This window comes from Osmerus eperlanus, chromosome 2 (assembly GCF_963692335.1).
Source record: "Osmerus eperlanus chromosome 2, fOsmEpe2.1, whole genome shotgun sequence".
In the NCBI taxonomy this organism is placed as follows: Eukaryota; Metazoa; Chordata; class Actinopteri; order Osmeriformes; family Osmeridae; genus Osmerus; species Osmerus eperlanus.
The window spans coordinates 20583056-20600511 of record NC_085019.1 but is presented as its reverse complement, the minus strand read 5'-3'; the positions used below and the strand labels follow the sequence as shown (position 1 = coordinate 20600511).

Genomic DNA, 17456 nt, shown 5'->3' with positions numbered 1-17456 from the left:
TTGTTCCCTAGTTATCTTGTCTATGTCAACTTCTATTTTATTGTACTCTATTTTAGTTTTCTGAACTATGCTAACTTGTTCCTGTAAACCAACCACTAAATAATTAGCTTCTCTAACATTAAAAAATGTCATTTTGATTAGTCTCACCAGCATAACGCCTGGGACCATGGGCGGATCTACAAGGGGGCAAGGGGGGGCAGCTGCCCCCACTCTAGAGCCTTGCCCCCCCCAGCTGCCCCCCTAACTTTGGTGATCCAAAAACAGACCGCCACTATGTCCACAAACTTCTCAAAACATTGAACTGAACAATACATTTACCGAAAGTGAACAATTACATTTTTTATTTTAAATGCATTCTCAGCCCCCTGCCCCTAAAATACTTAGCTACGTCCCTGCATCAAACGTGCAGAGCGGTGTTCACACAGTCTGGCTCGCACACAACGAGTCTGCTGCGGTGCGGTGGCATTGCATCCCGGCAAAGACTGGAGCGACTGAGCTGCGCCTCCGAGCCTCTAAAGGTGAAGTCAGTTTCCCCAAGTGAAGTTTAAACGCACATGTTTAACTTAAAGTTACATTTGTAATGAATGTAATGCTAAACACAATTCAGCATCAGCAAAAACAGTGAGTCTATTACGTCCCTCGTGATCCCGTGATCACGAGATCCGTAATCCGATTACGTGATCCGTAATCCCTCGTGATTAAGAGCACTCACAACAAGGCCATGTACAGAGTAGATAAGCGTAAAACGTAGAACGTAGGGTGCTGAGCTGCCCGCTACGGAGGCTGCTGGACTGTCCTGCGAGGACACGGCGGAGGGGATGACCGACACTGCCCACGATGGCCAAGAGCTTGCCCCGCATCTGTATCTTCTACCATCTGATTGATGGTGAAGATAATGTAATACATTGTTACTTTGTCTATGAAACAAGAGTACCACTATTCTTTGTGGCAATTTGTGTAAAGGTAAAGACTAACATTCTCAGCAACCAGTTCAAATGAAATGACTGAAAAGTAATTTTGCATTGGGATGGGTTGTGCCACCATCTAAATAATCTCACTAGAATTTTTTCTCTCTCTGTCTGTCTGTTTTTTTTTATTGTTTCTGAAGTCCTTTGGCATGGGGAATGTCAATAAACATTTAACATATTTAATGATACAGTCTGTGCAAATATCAAGCTTTCCATAATTTACTGTGATAAATTGTCTAGATCAGTATTGTGACAGGTAATACAGCTTTGTTTATCTTGCTGTACTACAGTACAGGTTTACAGATGAAGTAAGTCTTAAAATTCTCAAGGTGTCTAAATATATGCATTACACTAATAGAAAGCTGTCCACTAATTGTATATACAGTAGCAATGGAAAACAGATAAAGTATTGTGTTTAAAAATTCCATAATCGATAATAATTGTTTGTTCAATCGAACTGAAAGAGAATTTGGTAGGTACAGAACATTTGATTAAAAAAAACAAAGGGGTATATTAATGAATATTAGCGTTAGGGTTACTGACTGTTTTAATCACTCCACTGCAATCACTCTAATAAATGAACCAGCTAGAGGCTTAACATTGTTCATTGTTCATACAATAAGTACAGCATAACATCCCCAAGAAAAAATAACATAATACCTTAGGTGTTACATACATAAAATACATAATTTTAAAATAAACAATCACGGAGCATAAGGCACTTATACAGCTATGCCAGTCTACCATTGCAGGAAGTAACATATGCGTTTTTGATTCACTTAATATTCATGTCTCTTTCATGTCCCTTATTGTCATAACCCTTCCCAGCCTATTAATATTTGTTTGTCTGTATACATAGATACTGAATCAGCATTTCCACCTAAAACACAACTTTTAAACATTATGTAGAACAAGGCCCTTCAGGCGTTAAAAGTTATTTGGCTTTTGTTCAGGTATGCACCAAACACAAAGGCAATTTGATTACTAGTTGTCTTTCAAAATGTATTGTCAGAACATAAGACAATTAAAACATTTGCATCAATGACTAAAAGTAATATTACACAAATACGACACAGCACATCACATCATTTAGTGAGACATTATCCAGAAGTGTCCAAGCAAGGGACACCATGATAGTTATACAGCAGTATTGCTAAAACACAAATTTATCATTACTGTTTTACACGTTAGTTGATCAAATAATCCAAATTAATCATACACTGCTTGAGACTCTACATACACATGCATAAGGACACACTTTCTATAAACCATTAACACCATTGAACCATATTTTAAACCATTTAGATTCTCTGATGACACCTGATAATTTTAAACCCTTCCCTACTAGTTATATGGCACTACTACTTGTTTTTAACTGAATATTTGGTTTGAGAATAATAGCATGGTGTACACAATTTCAAGAATGTGTACACATACATTTGGGAGTCAAAACACGGTCACGTGAGACAATCAGTCAAGTTACTACTGTTACTACCACCACAGCCTTAATGTGTCCTGATATTTTATATACCAGCATTGATTTATTGTACAAAACATCCTGGTTTCCAATAATGGGCACGTTTAAAATCTTCTATTTGTTTTTTATGTTCCTCCTCTAGTCGTTTCCTTTCTTCGTTCAGTTTTTCTATAGTGTCTAGCTTTGAGAGGTCTTCCAACAGCTGACAGTCTTGTTTATGTTTCTCCTTCATAGCTTCGTATTCCTCCCAAGATTTTTTTTTAAAATCATTAAACTCCTCTGCTTTTTTCCGAGCCTCATCCTCATATCTCCGTTTAATTTCTTCTTTTTCTTTGTCATGAGCTTTTACCAATTCCAGGCGCTTTTTTTCCTCTTCGTCTATCTTAATCTGGTCTTCATTACTTTTCTTTAAGAATTTGTCTCTCTCTTGTTCCAACGTCTCTTGTAGTTCTCTCAGTTTATTTTCCTATTTTTTTCTAATTAAATCTTCTTTTTTTCTTTTGTCTTCATCCATTTTCTTCTTCAGCTTCCATTGCTCTTGTTGTGCTTTCATTTCTCTCTTCTTATCTTTTAACTCTGTTTCAAGCCGTTTTCTTTCCTGCTGCTCTTTACGTCTCCTATCATTTTCTTTTTTTTCTCGTTTTTGCTTTACTTCCTCTTGTTCTCTGTCAAAGTCATCAATCATTTTCTTTTCTTTCTCAGCCCATTCTTGTCTTTCTCGCTCCCTGTCTACAGCCTCCTTTCTCTTGTTTTCTTCAGAATGTTCTTTCTCCATTTTCTCATACTTTCGAATAAGTTCTTGTTTTATTTCTTCTTTACTCTTCTCTGCATCTTTAATTTTACTCATCCACTGCTGTTTTACTCTTTCAAACTCTATTTCTCCCTCATCCTTCTTCGTCTTTTCTTCCCTCTGTCTCCTTTCAAATTCTTCTTTTTCTTTGTGAAGTTTATCGTTCCATAGTTTTCTCTCTTCCTCTATCCTGGTTTTCTCCTCTACTTCTCTTATTTGTTGTTCTCTTTCCCACTGTTCACGTTGTTTTATCTGGGCCTTTTCCATGTCATTAACTGTTCTCTCCCATTGTCTCCGCTGTTTCTCTTCTCTGTCTCTTCTCTCTCGTTCTTCTGTATCTCTTTTATCTTTCTCCAGCCTCTCCCTCTCGTGTATTTCTTTACCAATTTTTTTGATTTCATCTGCTTTTCTTTGTAACTCTTCCTCCTTCTGTTTTCTCTCGTTCTTAACCTCAAGTCTCTGTTCCTCCATTCTTTTTTTCATTTCATTCATTTCCTCCTCGTGTTTGGTTTTAAGTTGATTCTTTTCTCTCTCCATCTCTTTTTTCTTTCTGTTTCAGTATTTGATCAATTTCTTGTTTGATGGCAGCTTCAGCCTCCTGGAACATCTCGTTGGTATAACAACCTCCTCCATTTTTCTTCACCATCTCATCTATCTTTGTCATCAGCTCCCTGACCTGGCCATGGTTGTTCTTGTCTTTGTTATTGAAGACATGGTACCTGCCTCCACAATCCTGGATCAGTTTCTTCATCACATCAGCTCTTTGAATGTAACTCTCGATTGACTGATCTTCCTGAAGATCATCGCCTCTTGTGAACAAGACAATACTGTAGATGCCTGCATTTTTCCCAAAGTTTCTCTTGATGAGATCCAACGTATCTTTTTCTTCTTTTGTGGTTCTTCCAATCTGTACTGTCAGTAAGAAGACATGAGGACCTGGAGCTAAAAGGCTGATACATTTCACTATCTCCTCTTGAACTTGATCATTAGAGAAAGTTGTATCAAACAGGCCTGGAGTGTCGACTACTGCAACAGACCTGCCATCTACCATTTCTGTTTCCTTCTGGCACACAGCTGTCACAGATGTTGAACTTGTTTGAGAAATGAACTTATTTTTCCCTAAAATGGTGTTTCCTGTTGCACTCTTTCCACTTCCTGTCCTCCCAATCAGCACCACCCTCACACACTCTTCAAGGCTGCTCTTCTGGGAACCTGACAAAGTAAATGCAGTCATGTAAACAATCTGTAAGGTGTTCTTATAAGCAATGTAACAAATATAACTGGTACTATGGGCAACAATTTCATATTTTCACAAAACAATATTTTAGATGTTGGGTAATGTTAGACCTTTTGAATGTACTATATGTATGTCAAATGATGATGAAAGGTTACAACAAAAGTTTTCTCTATAGAAATAACTATTTTAACAGACTCCTGATATTAACATTTTAATACATACTTATATATTAAATTCATAATCTTCTCACCTGTCTGTATGTTTTTGGTCTGGTTCTCCAGCTCATTAATCCTCTTCAGAAATTCTTTCGAGTTCTTCTCCAACTGCAACTTCATATACATCTCAAGACTGAAGCAGCTGTCACCAGCCATCTTCTTTTCTATCTTCTCTAGGAGCTGGCGGACTTGTGTGTCATTAAAAAATTGATTCCCTTTTCCACATGACTGTAGGAGATCAACACAGCTTTCATTGCGATTCAATACAGCCATCAATTCATCATTTGTTGCTTGAAGATCATGAGTGAGTACAGCCAAGACAAAGTTACTGATTTGTGAGCCGTAGAATTCCTGGAGTTTCTGTAGCTCTCCCTTGTCTTCATCAGTGAGTGGACCCACAGGCACCACCAGGAGGAAAGCATGGACTCCAGGAGGGTCACACAGAGAGACACAGCGGAGAGTCTCACGCATCACTTCCTCCTGAGTGAGTGTTGGTCCACACAGAGCAGGCATCTCCACCAGGGTCAGCCAGCGTCCACACACCTCTCCCTCTCTCTTCACACACACTGCTGAGGAGAGAGACTCTGGCCTGGTCTCTCTCTGACCCAGTATGGTGTCGGCTGTGGAAGTCTTCCCACATCCTCTCCTCCCACACAGGACCAAGTTCATTCTAGGAATGTTACCCTCTGACTGTGGTGTCTCTTCATCATGTTTCAGGTATCTCCACCCATTCCTTCTCACCATCTCCTCTATCTTATTTGTTAACTGTGAATGGTCACCTCCATGTGTCATTTTGTAATGATGTCCTCCACAATCTTTGATGATCTGAGTCACACAGAGATTTCTTCCCTCTCCTTCATGTGTTGTGATCACCAGAGAGTGTTTGAAAGCATCTTTACCAAACAGGCTCAGGATCCACCTTAATCTTTTGTTGTTCTCTTCTGTGAACTCCTCTGGTTTCAGCAGCAGTAAGAATACATGAGGACCAGGAGCAGACAGGGACAAACACTTCTCCATCTCCTTCATCAGACCGTCTGCTGTCAATTTTGGACTACAGAGGTCTGGTGTCTTCACAACAGTTGTTTTCTTGCCCTTCACATGTGCACTGGCTGATACACATGTGTTAGTGGAGAAGACCATGGTGGGACTAAACTTTGTAAAGGAATTCTTCCCTAGAATGAAGTTTCCAGCTGATGTCTGCTTGTCATCACTCGTCCCCAACAGCACAATCCTAATTTCTGAAGAAATAATTGAGCATTCGATTACAATATAACATATACACATGCTTATCAAATTCACACATTGGATTGTTAGTATTGTAAATTGTACAATATATACTGTCTATGATATATACTTTTAAGATAATTTTGCACTGATATAATCACTTTTACTTTCTATTAAATTGTTGAAATATATGTAAATGTATCCCCATAGTGTGAAACTTACGACAACTTCTTGTACTGACTGATGACTGCCCAATACTGCCTTGAATGATGGACACCCCTGAATAAAGTTAAACACCAAACCTTATGCGTTCTGTCAACAATAATGCTGTAATATCCTTAACAGGGTATCTGCAGACATTGATTAATATTCTTATAATTTCAATTGGCTTCTGCAATTTAGCTTTGTGCTTGTTTCTATATGAATGAAATAAATCCAACCAAATATTTTAAACAAAACTCCAAGAACATATCAAGCAAATCAATATCTTTCAGTTGGAATATTATCCTACAGCCAGATTTGGTAGTTTATGCATGTATTATTGCCTCGTTAACAATAATATATCCATTCATTTATCCATATGATACTAACATTCTTGGAGGATGGACTACATACATACCAACGTTTCTCACTGTCTCCCAATTCTCCTGATGTTTTGCTGCTTCCTCGGTTGTGCCACTTGCAGCATCTTCAAACCGATCACAGGCAAGGTGATCTCCTCCATGGGCCCTTACAATCTCCTCTAATTTAGCTAGAAGTTCAGTTTTATCATCAAGGCTCTTCAGCTGAAAGTACCTTCCTCTACATTTCTTGACCATTTGAGAGAACAAGGAATTTTCTGCTATATAGGTTTCCATTGGTTTTCCTATGTTATCTGCATTAACTATCATCATCATTGAGAAATCAAATGACTGCTGACTGTTGAGGGAGTTAAGGATATATGTTAACCTGCGACTTTCTTCTTCAATGAACTCTTCAGGAGTCACCACCAGGAGGAGCACGTGAGGTCCAGGTGCAGACAGAGTCACACACTGCTGCAGTTCCACTGAGAGTTTTCTATCAGAGATATCTTGGTGTAGCAGGTCTGAAGTGTTGACCACAGTGAAGCGTCTTCTCTCCACTTGTCCACTGATTATTTGAGTCTGTTGAGAATAGTTAGGATGAAATCCTTCTGTACCCAGGAGAAGGTTTCCCATAATGCTCTTCGCTCTGCCGTTCCTCCCCAGAAGTACAATCCTCCGGTCTGGATGATCCTCAGACACTGAGAAGCAAACATCACAAAATCACAAGGTTGAATTAGTTTTAGTACGAGCACATCACAGGCACAGCTACTAGCACTACACACACTAAGACTTTCCAACGAGTAAACAATGTATGAACAACATTGAACCACAGACATCCTATAAGTATAACAATTATTTATAGTATTTACAATATATAACACCACAGAATAATTTGAATGAATCAACTTACTGAGAGGAGGCAATAACTCAGAGCTGTTGGTCTTCCTCATTCCTCTCTCTGAGAATAAAACATATGAAATAGAACAATGGAATGAGAATTTGAATGGAACATTTATTCTGAATGCAATCCAAGCATTCAGGGCATTCATTTAATGACAATTTATTGATTAATGATTATCATTAACATCCCTAATTAGACTTAACATTTATATAGCCTAAATAAACTTTGCAGGGAACCGTTGGATGTTGTTGCATCAGCACTGTTTGTGTAGCATAAACTTATCCTATAAAATGTTATGGACGTGTCCTGTATACAGTATAGGTTCTCGGTGTGTTTGAAGGTCCAAGGTTTCCAAGTAAGTAAGTAATTTTATTTGCCATAATTGAATCTTGAGAGAAATACAGCAGAGATCCATTTCGGTAGTCTTCGGAGTTTTGGGTGGGTTTCTTGGTAATCTATACAAAGTGTCCCAAGACTTCTTTGCAAAAACCATCAGTCCTGATCCATGCGTAACAGGCACACCTTGTAGTGCATCATTTTCTTTAATGTGTTGCCAGGGAAAACATCCAGTGTGATGCTGATGAAAACTGGAACAAATGGAGACCATGTGGTATATACTGCATTTGCGTTGCATTTTTGACATTTGTGTTGCAACACTTGCCTGTTTGTGCTGTGTTTTCTTAGCGATTGTTTTTTTATTTGTATTCTGCTGTATGCATATACAATAGATTGCAGAGTACATGGAATTTGTCAAGGAAAAAACAAGTATCTTGTATGTAAAAAGCCTTTTGTTTCTGTATATTGAGTGACTTTCTTTCTGATTTAATGTGGTCATTTTGCGATCTTTGGTAGTCTTTTTATTTTATGGTCTGTGGTCAAATTATTTTCGAAAATAATATTTTTCACAATCGGCAACACGTCTACTCTTCTCTTATTGAACATAGACTAATGATAGTATCAACAAAAGGCCCAATCAGGGTTAACTATATTAGGCTATAATAATAATTGTAGTTTGTATTTATTGGACCATTGTGTTGACCATTGATTGAACATTCAATGTCAGGTTGTATGTTTTGATGAAGATTGGTTTTGTGTCATGCTTTTTTGTTATAAGAATTTGTGTTCCAGTTTGGGGCTGCATGTTTTGTGTTTTAAGAATTTTGTTTAGAAAGGTGGGCTCATCCAATTGATTCTGTAACAGTTACTGGGATCTGTACTGCTATTCAGCTTTGGGCTCCAAATGCTTCAGCATAAATTGAACCATGTTTGTAGTGACAATATTTTTTATATAATAATATTATTATTTTATTTTTTTACAAATGTAATACGGATTACTGTTTTGTCAGAAAGAGGCAACCCTAACCTCTTGCAGGCAAGTAGGGTGAAGTGCCTTGCCCAAGGACACAACGCCATTTTGCACAGCCGGGGAATCGAACCAACAACGTTCTGATTAATAGCCCGACTCCCTAATCGCTCAGCCATCTGACTCCTTTTGTTGATACTATCATTAGTCTATGTTCAATAAAAGAAGAGTAGACATGTTGCCGATTGTGAAAAATAATCCCTTCTAAAATAATTTGACCACAGACTATAAAATAAAAAGACTACCAAAGATCGCAAAATGACCACATTAAAGCAGAAAGACTCTGACTCCCTAACCGCTCAGCCATCTGACCCCCTCTTATTTCTATCTGTTTCTACTATTGTTTTCTATTTGGATAGTCTTTACATCAGAGGGCGCACTAGGTAAATATCACCGGTGGCTTCCACTGCATTGATTGGGCATGATTGGGCTTCATAAACAGGTGCATAGCTCCCATGCACAAACAATGCATGGAAGACCACTGAGACGCCACTGTTGAGTAGCTTAGCTTGGAACCATGTATTCAGTTGCCTGTATTTTAGTTGCAAGCCTCTATTTGTGTTGTAGAACGGTTTAGTTGTAATTATTATTTTGAACGCTTAGAATCTGTTTCTTTCTTTAAGGTTTTCAACCTGCTTATTCTGCTGGAGTAAAAGTCCAATAAAAATCACTAAAGCCGAGTTGAGCCTTGCGTCTCTCTGTGTCTCTTCCTGGGTCTTGCCAAGTGGACCAGCATTGTTGGAGATAGAACTTGACAATTACAAATAATTAAGAGCAGCTTATGCCATTTAGCATGGTCACTTACCAACAGCCATGCCACGTTCACCATATTCACCCGCTCCTCTCTCATCCCCCCAACTCCTCTCTTCTGCTTCTGCTCCTCTCTCTGTTGTTGCTCCTCCTGTAGACTTTTCATGAAGCTCACAGGTGAGTTGTCCTCCTCTGTTCTCCTCCACAATCTTGTCTATACTTGATATAAGTTCGGTGTGGTCGACAGATTGTTTGAACTTGAAGTATTTCGATCTAAATTCTCCAATCAATTGCTGTACCTGGGGATTTATATCCTCACAGGATTCCAAGTCTTGTCTTCTGTCTCGTTCAGCAGTTACTACCACCATTGAGCAGTCACAGGACTTTCCACTAATAGAATCAAGCAAGTGTCTGATTCTGTCCCTCTCATCTTCAGTGAACTCTTCAGGTGTCACCAGCAGGAGGAGCACATGAGGTCCAGGTGCAGACAGAGTCACACACTGCTGCAGTTCCTCTGACAGTTTATCATGAGAGATATCTGGGTGTAACAGGTCTGGAGTGATGACCACAGTGAAGCGTCTTCCCTCCACCAGTCCCCTGGCTCTCTCAGTCTGGTGCAGAACATAGTTGAGATCAAACGCCTCTCTGTTCAGGAGGATGTTTCCCACAATGCTCTTCTCTCTGCCATTCCTCCCCAGAAGAACAATCCTCATCTCTGGAGGATCCTCAGACACTGTGGAGTAAATGTCAGAAATCACAAGGTTTAATTTGTTTTAGTAAGTGCAGCTCACAGGCACAGCTGATGGCACTACACACACTAAGACTTTCCAAAGAGTAATATACAATGTATGAAGAACACTGAAGCAAAGAGATATTATTACTATATATATATATACATACACTACACACAACTATGAAGATAATTTCCCATATTTATGATATATCATGCCATATAACTTGGGGGTAGACATGATTTATGAATCAACTCACTTTCAGGAGGCAATAATTCATAGCTGCTGGTCTTCTTGATTCCTCTGTCTGAGAATGAAACATATCAGATAGAACAATGGAATGACTATTAGAATGGAACATTCATTCTGAATGCAATTCAAGCATTTGGGGCATTCATTTACAAAAGTGTAATAGTTGAGTGTAACAAGATTGCATGTGCTCCTTGAACTGAATTCTGTAGTGGGTGATGTTGGTTCTTCATTAGTGTAAAAAGCTATGCTACATGGTCATATATTCATCCTAGATGTGAAAGATGCTAAATATGCCAATATCTGAAGCTATTGTAATAAAAACATTATCTGTTTTTGAGATGCATAATGAAAGCATTCGATTTTCCATATGATAGGGCGGTTTTCACCAAAATAACACAAGCTTTCAAATGTGACCTTGCCACAAAATTCACCACTCAGTCTATTTTGTTCTGTATATCCCAGCATTACATTATTTTCACAGTACATGTGTAGGTTTGATAGGTCTGAAAACAGAATAGTCCATAAATTTCCTTTGGTAATCAAAGCTGGGGTAGCCTATATTTCCTCAGAATGCGATGTTGTTGAACAAGAAAGATATTGGTTTTGATTGCCGAGTTTAAGGTTTTTGTGTTGAGAAGAAAAAAAATTGAGACAGTCTCCCCTTTATGAATGCAATCCAAACTGTGTAACGGCGGAGCATGTGGAGTAACCATGTCCACAGTGGAGTAACCATGGTGTAAGTAAGGGATAATGATAATGGACACCTCGGGGGGCATTATCCAGCTAAATGCCATGGTCACATGGCAATTTTTAATTTATGTTTTTATGCGTTTTATTTTGAAAAATCTAAGATTTTTCAGACGACATAGGCTAAGCCAACTCTGATCATTCTAGTCCGCACAGCTCATAGAACCAACACCGGCTTTGCAGCCAAAGAAACTGCACCACTTTACATACGGTCCCTGCGGACTTTTATCTCCAAGAGTGTATGGATGCAGCCTGGAGCCTCCCGTCTCATGCCCTCCCATCTCATGCCCAGCATGTCCAACGGTAAGTTCAGAGGTTCAAACATACGAAATCGCGAATTATTCACGAAAAGAATGAGGAATTCCTGAATAACAGATTAAGGACACACAGTCCTCACTGTCAGTGTCAGGACAGTTATCTTTCAGTTCCTCAGTTTCTTTTGTGTTGGCACAATTACAACAACGACATAAGTCTGTGCAACACAGTCCTAGCGAAAAACAGGTACATCTGCCAGTCTCACAGGCACTTTTGCAGCCGCAGTGTATCACATGCAAAACACTGTCAGGGGCCGAATTTCTGGTCATCCCGGTAACGTGCAAGGTCCCATCCTCTATTTGACAACCATATCCATCCATGTGGACAAAAAGCAGCTACCTTATTGGTGTAGAACGATCACGTGTCGAACCGTGCCGTCACGCAATCCCAGCATGCACCGGTCATCGCCATTTTGGCAGTAAAGTGGAGAGCCAAGTGGAGCGCCAGAGTGTACATACATATATACTTACATACATATTATACATAGTTTAATTTGCTGCCTATTTCAGTAAACGTTGATTTAACATGGTGGATAGCTGCTGTGCGCCGGGATGCCTGAACCATCGGGGAAAAGATAAAGGGAGAGCATTTTATAGGATTCCTAAGATCCAGAGAGAAGAACCCCATAATTCCTGACAACCACCCATGGCTTCAACTGAAGATCATTCAGTCTCTTGGAATGACTTATCTGTAATAAATGTTATGGCATTTTTGTGATGAAAAGTGCACTGATATAATGAACGTTAGCCAAAGTTAGTAGCTAACCGTTGACGAACGTTACAGACTAGCTAACACTAGCTAGCTATAGAAGTTATAAAACCGACTGCATTAGCTAACGTTACACATAGCAATTTGTAGCCGGTAGACTTCAAAGCTGAATATTCATCACTACTCCCGCTGATTGCGTCCATTTATATCCCTCCAGGCTTTTGTAGGCTTTCAAAGATTCTCTAGAGTAGGACGAATGAAAGTTGATAGAGAGTTGTAAATATCTGGATACAGAAGGTCATGGAAGCCTTCCGTTTCACTCGTAAAGGTCGTAAAAAAATAACTCCGGGAGCATTATATGGATCACTAATGTTTAATCGATCAAGTTTTGCTTTATAGTTGCGTATGTCTTTTGAATTAAAGTGCGCAGTGAACTCGGACAGGTTGAAATGCCTGCTGGCGCCGTTCATTTTTGCCGCTACTTTCCTGCCAAAATGGCGACATAAACAGTACAGTCACGTGACGTCCGGGGCTCTATAGACCTTTTTTGGAACGTAAACAATAACAGATCAGTTTAGATCGCAAGGCCCTGAACTACATCCGGCTAGCGCGTTTCCTACATTATCGCTAGCTACTTTACCATCGAGTTAACATGACTAGTATGGAAGCAAATCGTTACCAAAATTCAAATGCAAATGCATTTCCAGAAATGCATTTGCATTTTAAGAATGTGGCTGCATTATTTGACTTATAAATGAAATTAGCAATCAATCATCCTATTTGCATTTTAATTTTCTTCTTCAAGAGTGCTCAATCTTTCACTTAATTAAAATGAAAAAGAAATAGACATTTGAGATTTAATTTTCAAAACATGCCCCAGCAAATAGATACCAAAATTCAATTTGAAATGTAAAATTTGAAAATTAAAATGAATTTCCAGAAATGCATTTTCATTTTAAGAACGTGGCTGCAAAATCGTGACCACAATTCAAATTCAAATGCATTTCTGGAAATGCATTTTAATTTTCAAATTTTACATTTCAAATTGAATTTTGGTATCTATTTGCTGGGGCATGTTTTGAAAATTAAATCTCAAATGTCTATTTCTTTTTCATTTTAATTTAGTGAAAGATTGAGCACTCTTGAAGAAAATTAAAATGCAAATAGGATGATTGATTACTAATTTCATTTATGAGTCAAATAATGCAGCCACATTCTTAAAATGCAAATGCATTTCTGGAAATGCATTTGCATTTGAATTTTGGTAACGATTTGCTTCCATAGACTAGCGCATATTACCATCAATTAACTGGCTGTGGATAGCAGCGATACATCGAATAGTGTCCCCTAACCGACCCACTGGATCAGAACTTTATTTATTTTAGGCTATAATTTATTTTAGGCTGATCTGAAATTGATAGCCTACCTAAGGTAGGGCTAGAGCTAATCTATCCCGATGTCTACTATTTCAAATAGTAGCTACATTAGCCTACCAAATAGTATTTGGTAGAGTGTGTTTACAGTCAGGAGAGGTTATTGGAGCCTATAAAAGTCTGATGCCTACAACTATTTTTTTTAATGGGAGTCAACAAACAATGTACATATTAAGACATGACGGCTTAAAAAGACCTAGACCAGCTGTGATGCCTGCATACTAAAAGCAACGGTCGGGGAGGTGTGCAGCATAGGCTATCTGCTGGTTACTTGTTGAATAACTGCTGTGAAATTGTAGTAATTAATAAACCCACTGATAAATGTTCAATATTATCTGCTGTTTTTACATCACCCGCAGTCATTTCTGAACCCAGTGTATGGTCGAGGGTTAAAAAAAACAGGAGGATATGAGAGTTAGCCATAGCCTAGGACTACGCATGCAGTGTCAGATCCACAACCGAGTTATCTCTACTGAAGTATATTTATTGTTCAGGTGGATCCCTTGCCTGTTGCGCAAATTCAGTAACCAAAGAAAGGACACATCGCCACTGATGCTAGGCATGATTGGAAATTCCCTTCCATGACAAGTTGGGGCGGAGCTAGACTCAGTACAGTGGGGGCGGAGCTTCATCACGAGGCCCTCTGCTACCAAGTCATTAAAAAAAAATTAACCGTAAAAGAAAAACGGTTAAATATCTGATGAATGCACATGTTATAACGTCACTTGTTGAGCCATAAGCATGTTAAAAAAAAAACACAAAGAAAAGCCAATTCTTTGGACAAATTTGTATTTACGAACACAGAAAACAGTTTGCCAGTCAAGTAAAAATGTTTTAACACCACAGACAACGACAGCTGATTGACAGCGATGCTGAACAGGCCAAGTGTGCTCAATCAGATGATGAGAAGTACGATGTGAGAGGAGCACACGATGCTACCACACTTCTACTACTATCTCGTTCTTTTCTTTTTAATGCGCCCGATTTACATTCTCTCTCCATTTTCGTAACTATTCTCTTAAGTGCTAGCCTATATCTATGGCGCAGCCACTGTCTAACTGTACTCCCTGGATAAATATTGTCTAATTTCTGGAAAAAACAAAAAAGCTATTTGAGAAAGAAGCAGACAGAAGGTTAAACTGTCAAAATGTAAGTGATGCAAGATCAGTGGTGTTTGAGGGGCCCCTTATTGGCACGGGGCCCTGGGGCGGCCGCACCCAAGCTATCTCCGCTACACCCCAAACCACCTTTTTAAAGCACTACCCAGATAGCAAACGTCATTGAAACTACGCTGAATCATCCGCTTTCAACGCTAATTTCATTGAAACAACGTCAGACTATGATGTTGAACAATCATCATTTTGCACCCTTATTTCATATTGAAACGCGATTCTAACGGTATTTCCACTAATATTACTATTGAAACAACGTTGAAAAACAAACCAAAATCAACGCTATTCTAACGGTATTTCCACTATTGAAACAACGTTGAAAGATCAACAAGCTATATACTTTACAGCAGCAACCCACTCGTCCCGTTTTTATAGGACATTTAAACTGGTTGACAACTTGTTCTTCCCCAATCTCGACGACCGGTCATTTATGACAAAGATATTGAGGAAATACTGAAATATTGGTGTTTTTCTTGATTTATTGGCAATATAGGTTAATCAATAATCAACTTTATCACCAATCCAAAGCTTGGACAACTTGGTCTGCTAGTAGTAGAATAATGTGAAACAGGTCTGAAGCTTCTATGGTCATTTTTGACAAAGATATTGAGGAAATACTGAAATATTTGTGTTTTTATTGATTTATTGGCTATGGGTTAATCAATAATCAACATTATCACCAAACCAAAGGTTGTACAAATTGGTCAGTCAGTAGTAGAAGAATGTGCAACAAGTTTGAAGTTTGTATGGTGACTGTCAACTCTTTTACCCCGGTCCCTAAATATGATGCGGAGCCTGAACGGAGGTACGAATATGAATGTCTGTTGAATCTCGAATATGAAACTGATTTCACCTCGGTATCTCGACGAACAGACAAACACAGCAACATTTTTTGCCACAGTAACTTGCTCACTTCTTCTAAACTGACTTCCATCAAAACAATCATTCGCGCGTCTGAAACCGGAAGCTCTCAAGGGCCAAACTTGACGAATTAAAATTCTAGAATGTTCATCAAAAAAGGTCACTAGTTCTGCATTAAACATAGACGCATCGACAATCGACTGGAATGTTAGCGACGAACTTTTTTTTGGTAGCTAAGCACGACTCGTTCTTTTTTATGAGCTAAAGATTGTGTAGATGCCAGACTGTGGAGCGGAATGAAACGATAATAGGGTTCAGTTTACGGACTATAGGTAGTCTTTTGAGTTTTGTGTGGTTTTCTTATCGATTATCCTACCAAGAAATCTTCTATACAAAAAGTGTCCCTAATTACCTGACTTCACCATACATTCTGAAGACACTGTATATAGGGCATGATGAATTTAGACATAAAACATGTTGTGAAGCAATGTAGGCTATATAATATAAGTTTAGGACATAGGCTATACAGAAAAAAACGTAATCTGAATCAGAAATTGTGTATAGGTTATGCTGAAAGACTGAAAGTGCTGAAAGTGCCTGTGGCATCAGTAAGTTATGTGTGCTTGATTAGGAAGTATTGTTATTATAAAAACAGTAGATTACATTTAGTCAGTTTATCAACATTCCAGTTTAGAAATATTTCTCAGATTTCAAGTTGTATTTTTTAGTATGCTCACCGAGAGTTTTTGCAGACTCCGCCATTTTATGGTCACAGATAACAAGGAAGTGAAAGTGAAAGTATAAACTCATCCAGTTAACCCATTCCTGTGAAGGTAGCTGTCTACGTAGGCTACTCTGCGCAGCCTGCAAGGAGACTGCGCTCTGCTTCCCCTGAGTTGAGTTAATTGATTTCACCTTGCCTATTCAGTTTTGTCCGTTTCTGTGATCGACCATTTGCCTGTCTTCCGACCACTTTTTTGGATAACCTCTATTGACCTGCCTGCCTGTGTATCGACTACTGCCTGTTCCTGGACTACCCTGTTCTTAATAAACCCTCAGCACTTGGATTCCGAGTCTGGTCTGGTTACATTAGCAGGTTGATGAATGCAGTGTTTGTTGCATGCGGAAATGTATTGTGATAAATGGATCAGCCCAGCAAAGACAAAAGCACTGATTGGCACACCTGGGGGTGATTGAGGAGGGTGTATATGAAGAGAGAGCGTGAGGAAGAGGGGAGGACTGTGTGTGGACCAGAAAAAGAGGTCGAGTGTGGCCGAGAGGAGACTCTTTGCCATTGTATGCCATTTGGCTGAACGAAATTTAGCATTTCGAGGACACACTGAACACCTGTACCAACCCAGAAATGGGAACTTCCTGGGTCAGGTTGAATTAATGCCCCAATTCGACCCAGTAATGAATGAACACTTGAGGAGAATGCAAAGATCATTACCTCAGCAAACAGATACAAAATGAGATCATATCTGTAATAGCACAAAAGACCACAGATGCTGTTGTATCTCTGATAAAGAGAGCCAAGGATGTTGCTGTCATAATGGGCTGTACACCAGACAACAGCCATACTGAACAGCTATCCCTTGTAATGCGCATTGTAAACTGTGAAGAAAAATGTGGGTATTTCCATTGAGGAGCATTTTCTTGGATTTGTTGACGTCCATGACACAACTGGGAAAGGACTGTATCAAACTTTGATGGACCAACTGACCAAATTGGATCTTAACATCTCTGACT

At 39.0% G+C, this 17456-nt stretch overlaps 1 protein-coding gene across 1 annotated transcript; it reads right to left on the bottom strand.

The window, feature by feature from the left end:
• Positions 1-3606: 3606 nt before the first annotated feature.
• On the bottom strand, positions 3607-16529 carry LOC134034607 (GTPase IMAP family member 8-like). The gene is made up of 8 exons (XM_062479043.1): positions 16445-16529; positions 10479-10526; positions 9544-10221; positions 7385-7432; positions 6531-7172; positions 6134-6190; positions 4723-5925; positions 3607-4447 (listed from the first exon to the last, which is right to left on the bottom strand). The coding sequence occupies exons 1-8, from the start codon at positions 16515-16517 to the stop codon at positions 3747-3749; spliced, it is 3450 nt and encodes a 1149-aa protein (XP_062335027.1). The 5' UTR covers positions 16518-16529; the 3' UTR covers positions 3607-3746.
• Positions 16530-17456: the final 927 nt, after the last annotated feature.

What these genes read in the sequence shown, in the direction of transcription:
- LOC134034607 (XM_062479043.1), bottom strand. Translation starts at nt 16,517, where the DNA reads ATGAGTTTATACTTTCACTTTCACTTCCTTGTTATCTGTGACCATAAA. An exon ending in TGAGTTATTGCCTCCTCTCA is followed by an intron (nt 7,173 to 7,384) that starts GTAAGTTGATTC and finishes TTTGCTTCTCAG; the next exon opens with TGTCTGAGGATCATCCAGAC. An exon ending in GACCAAAAACATACAGACAG is followed by an intron (nt 4,448 to 4,722) that starts GTGAGAAGATTA and finishes TTACTTTGTCAG; the next exon opens with GTTCCCAGAAGAGCAGCCTT.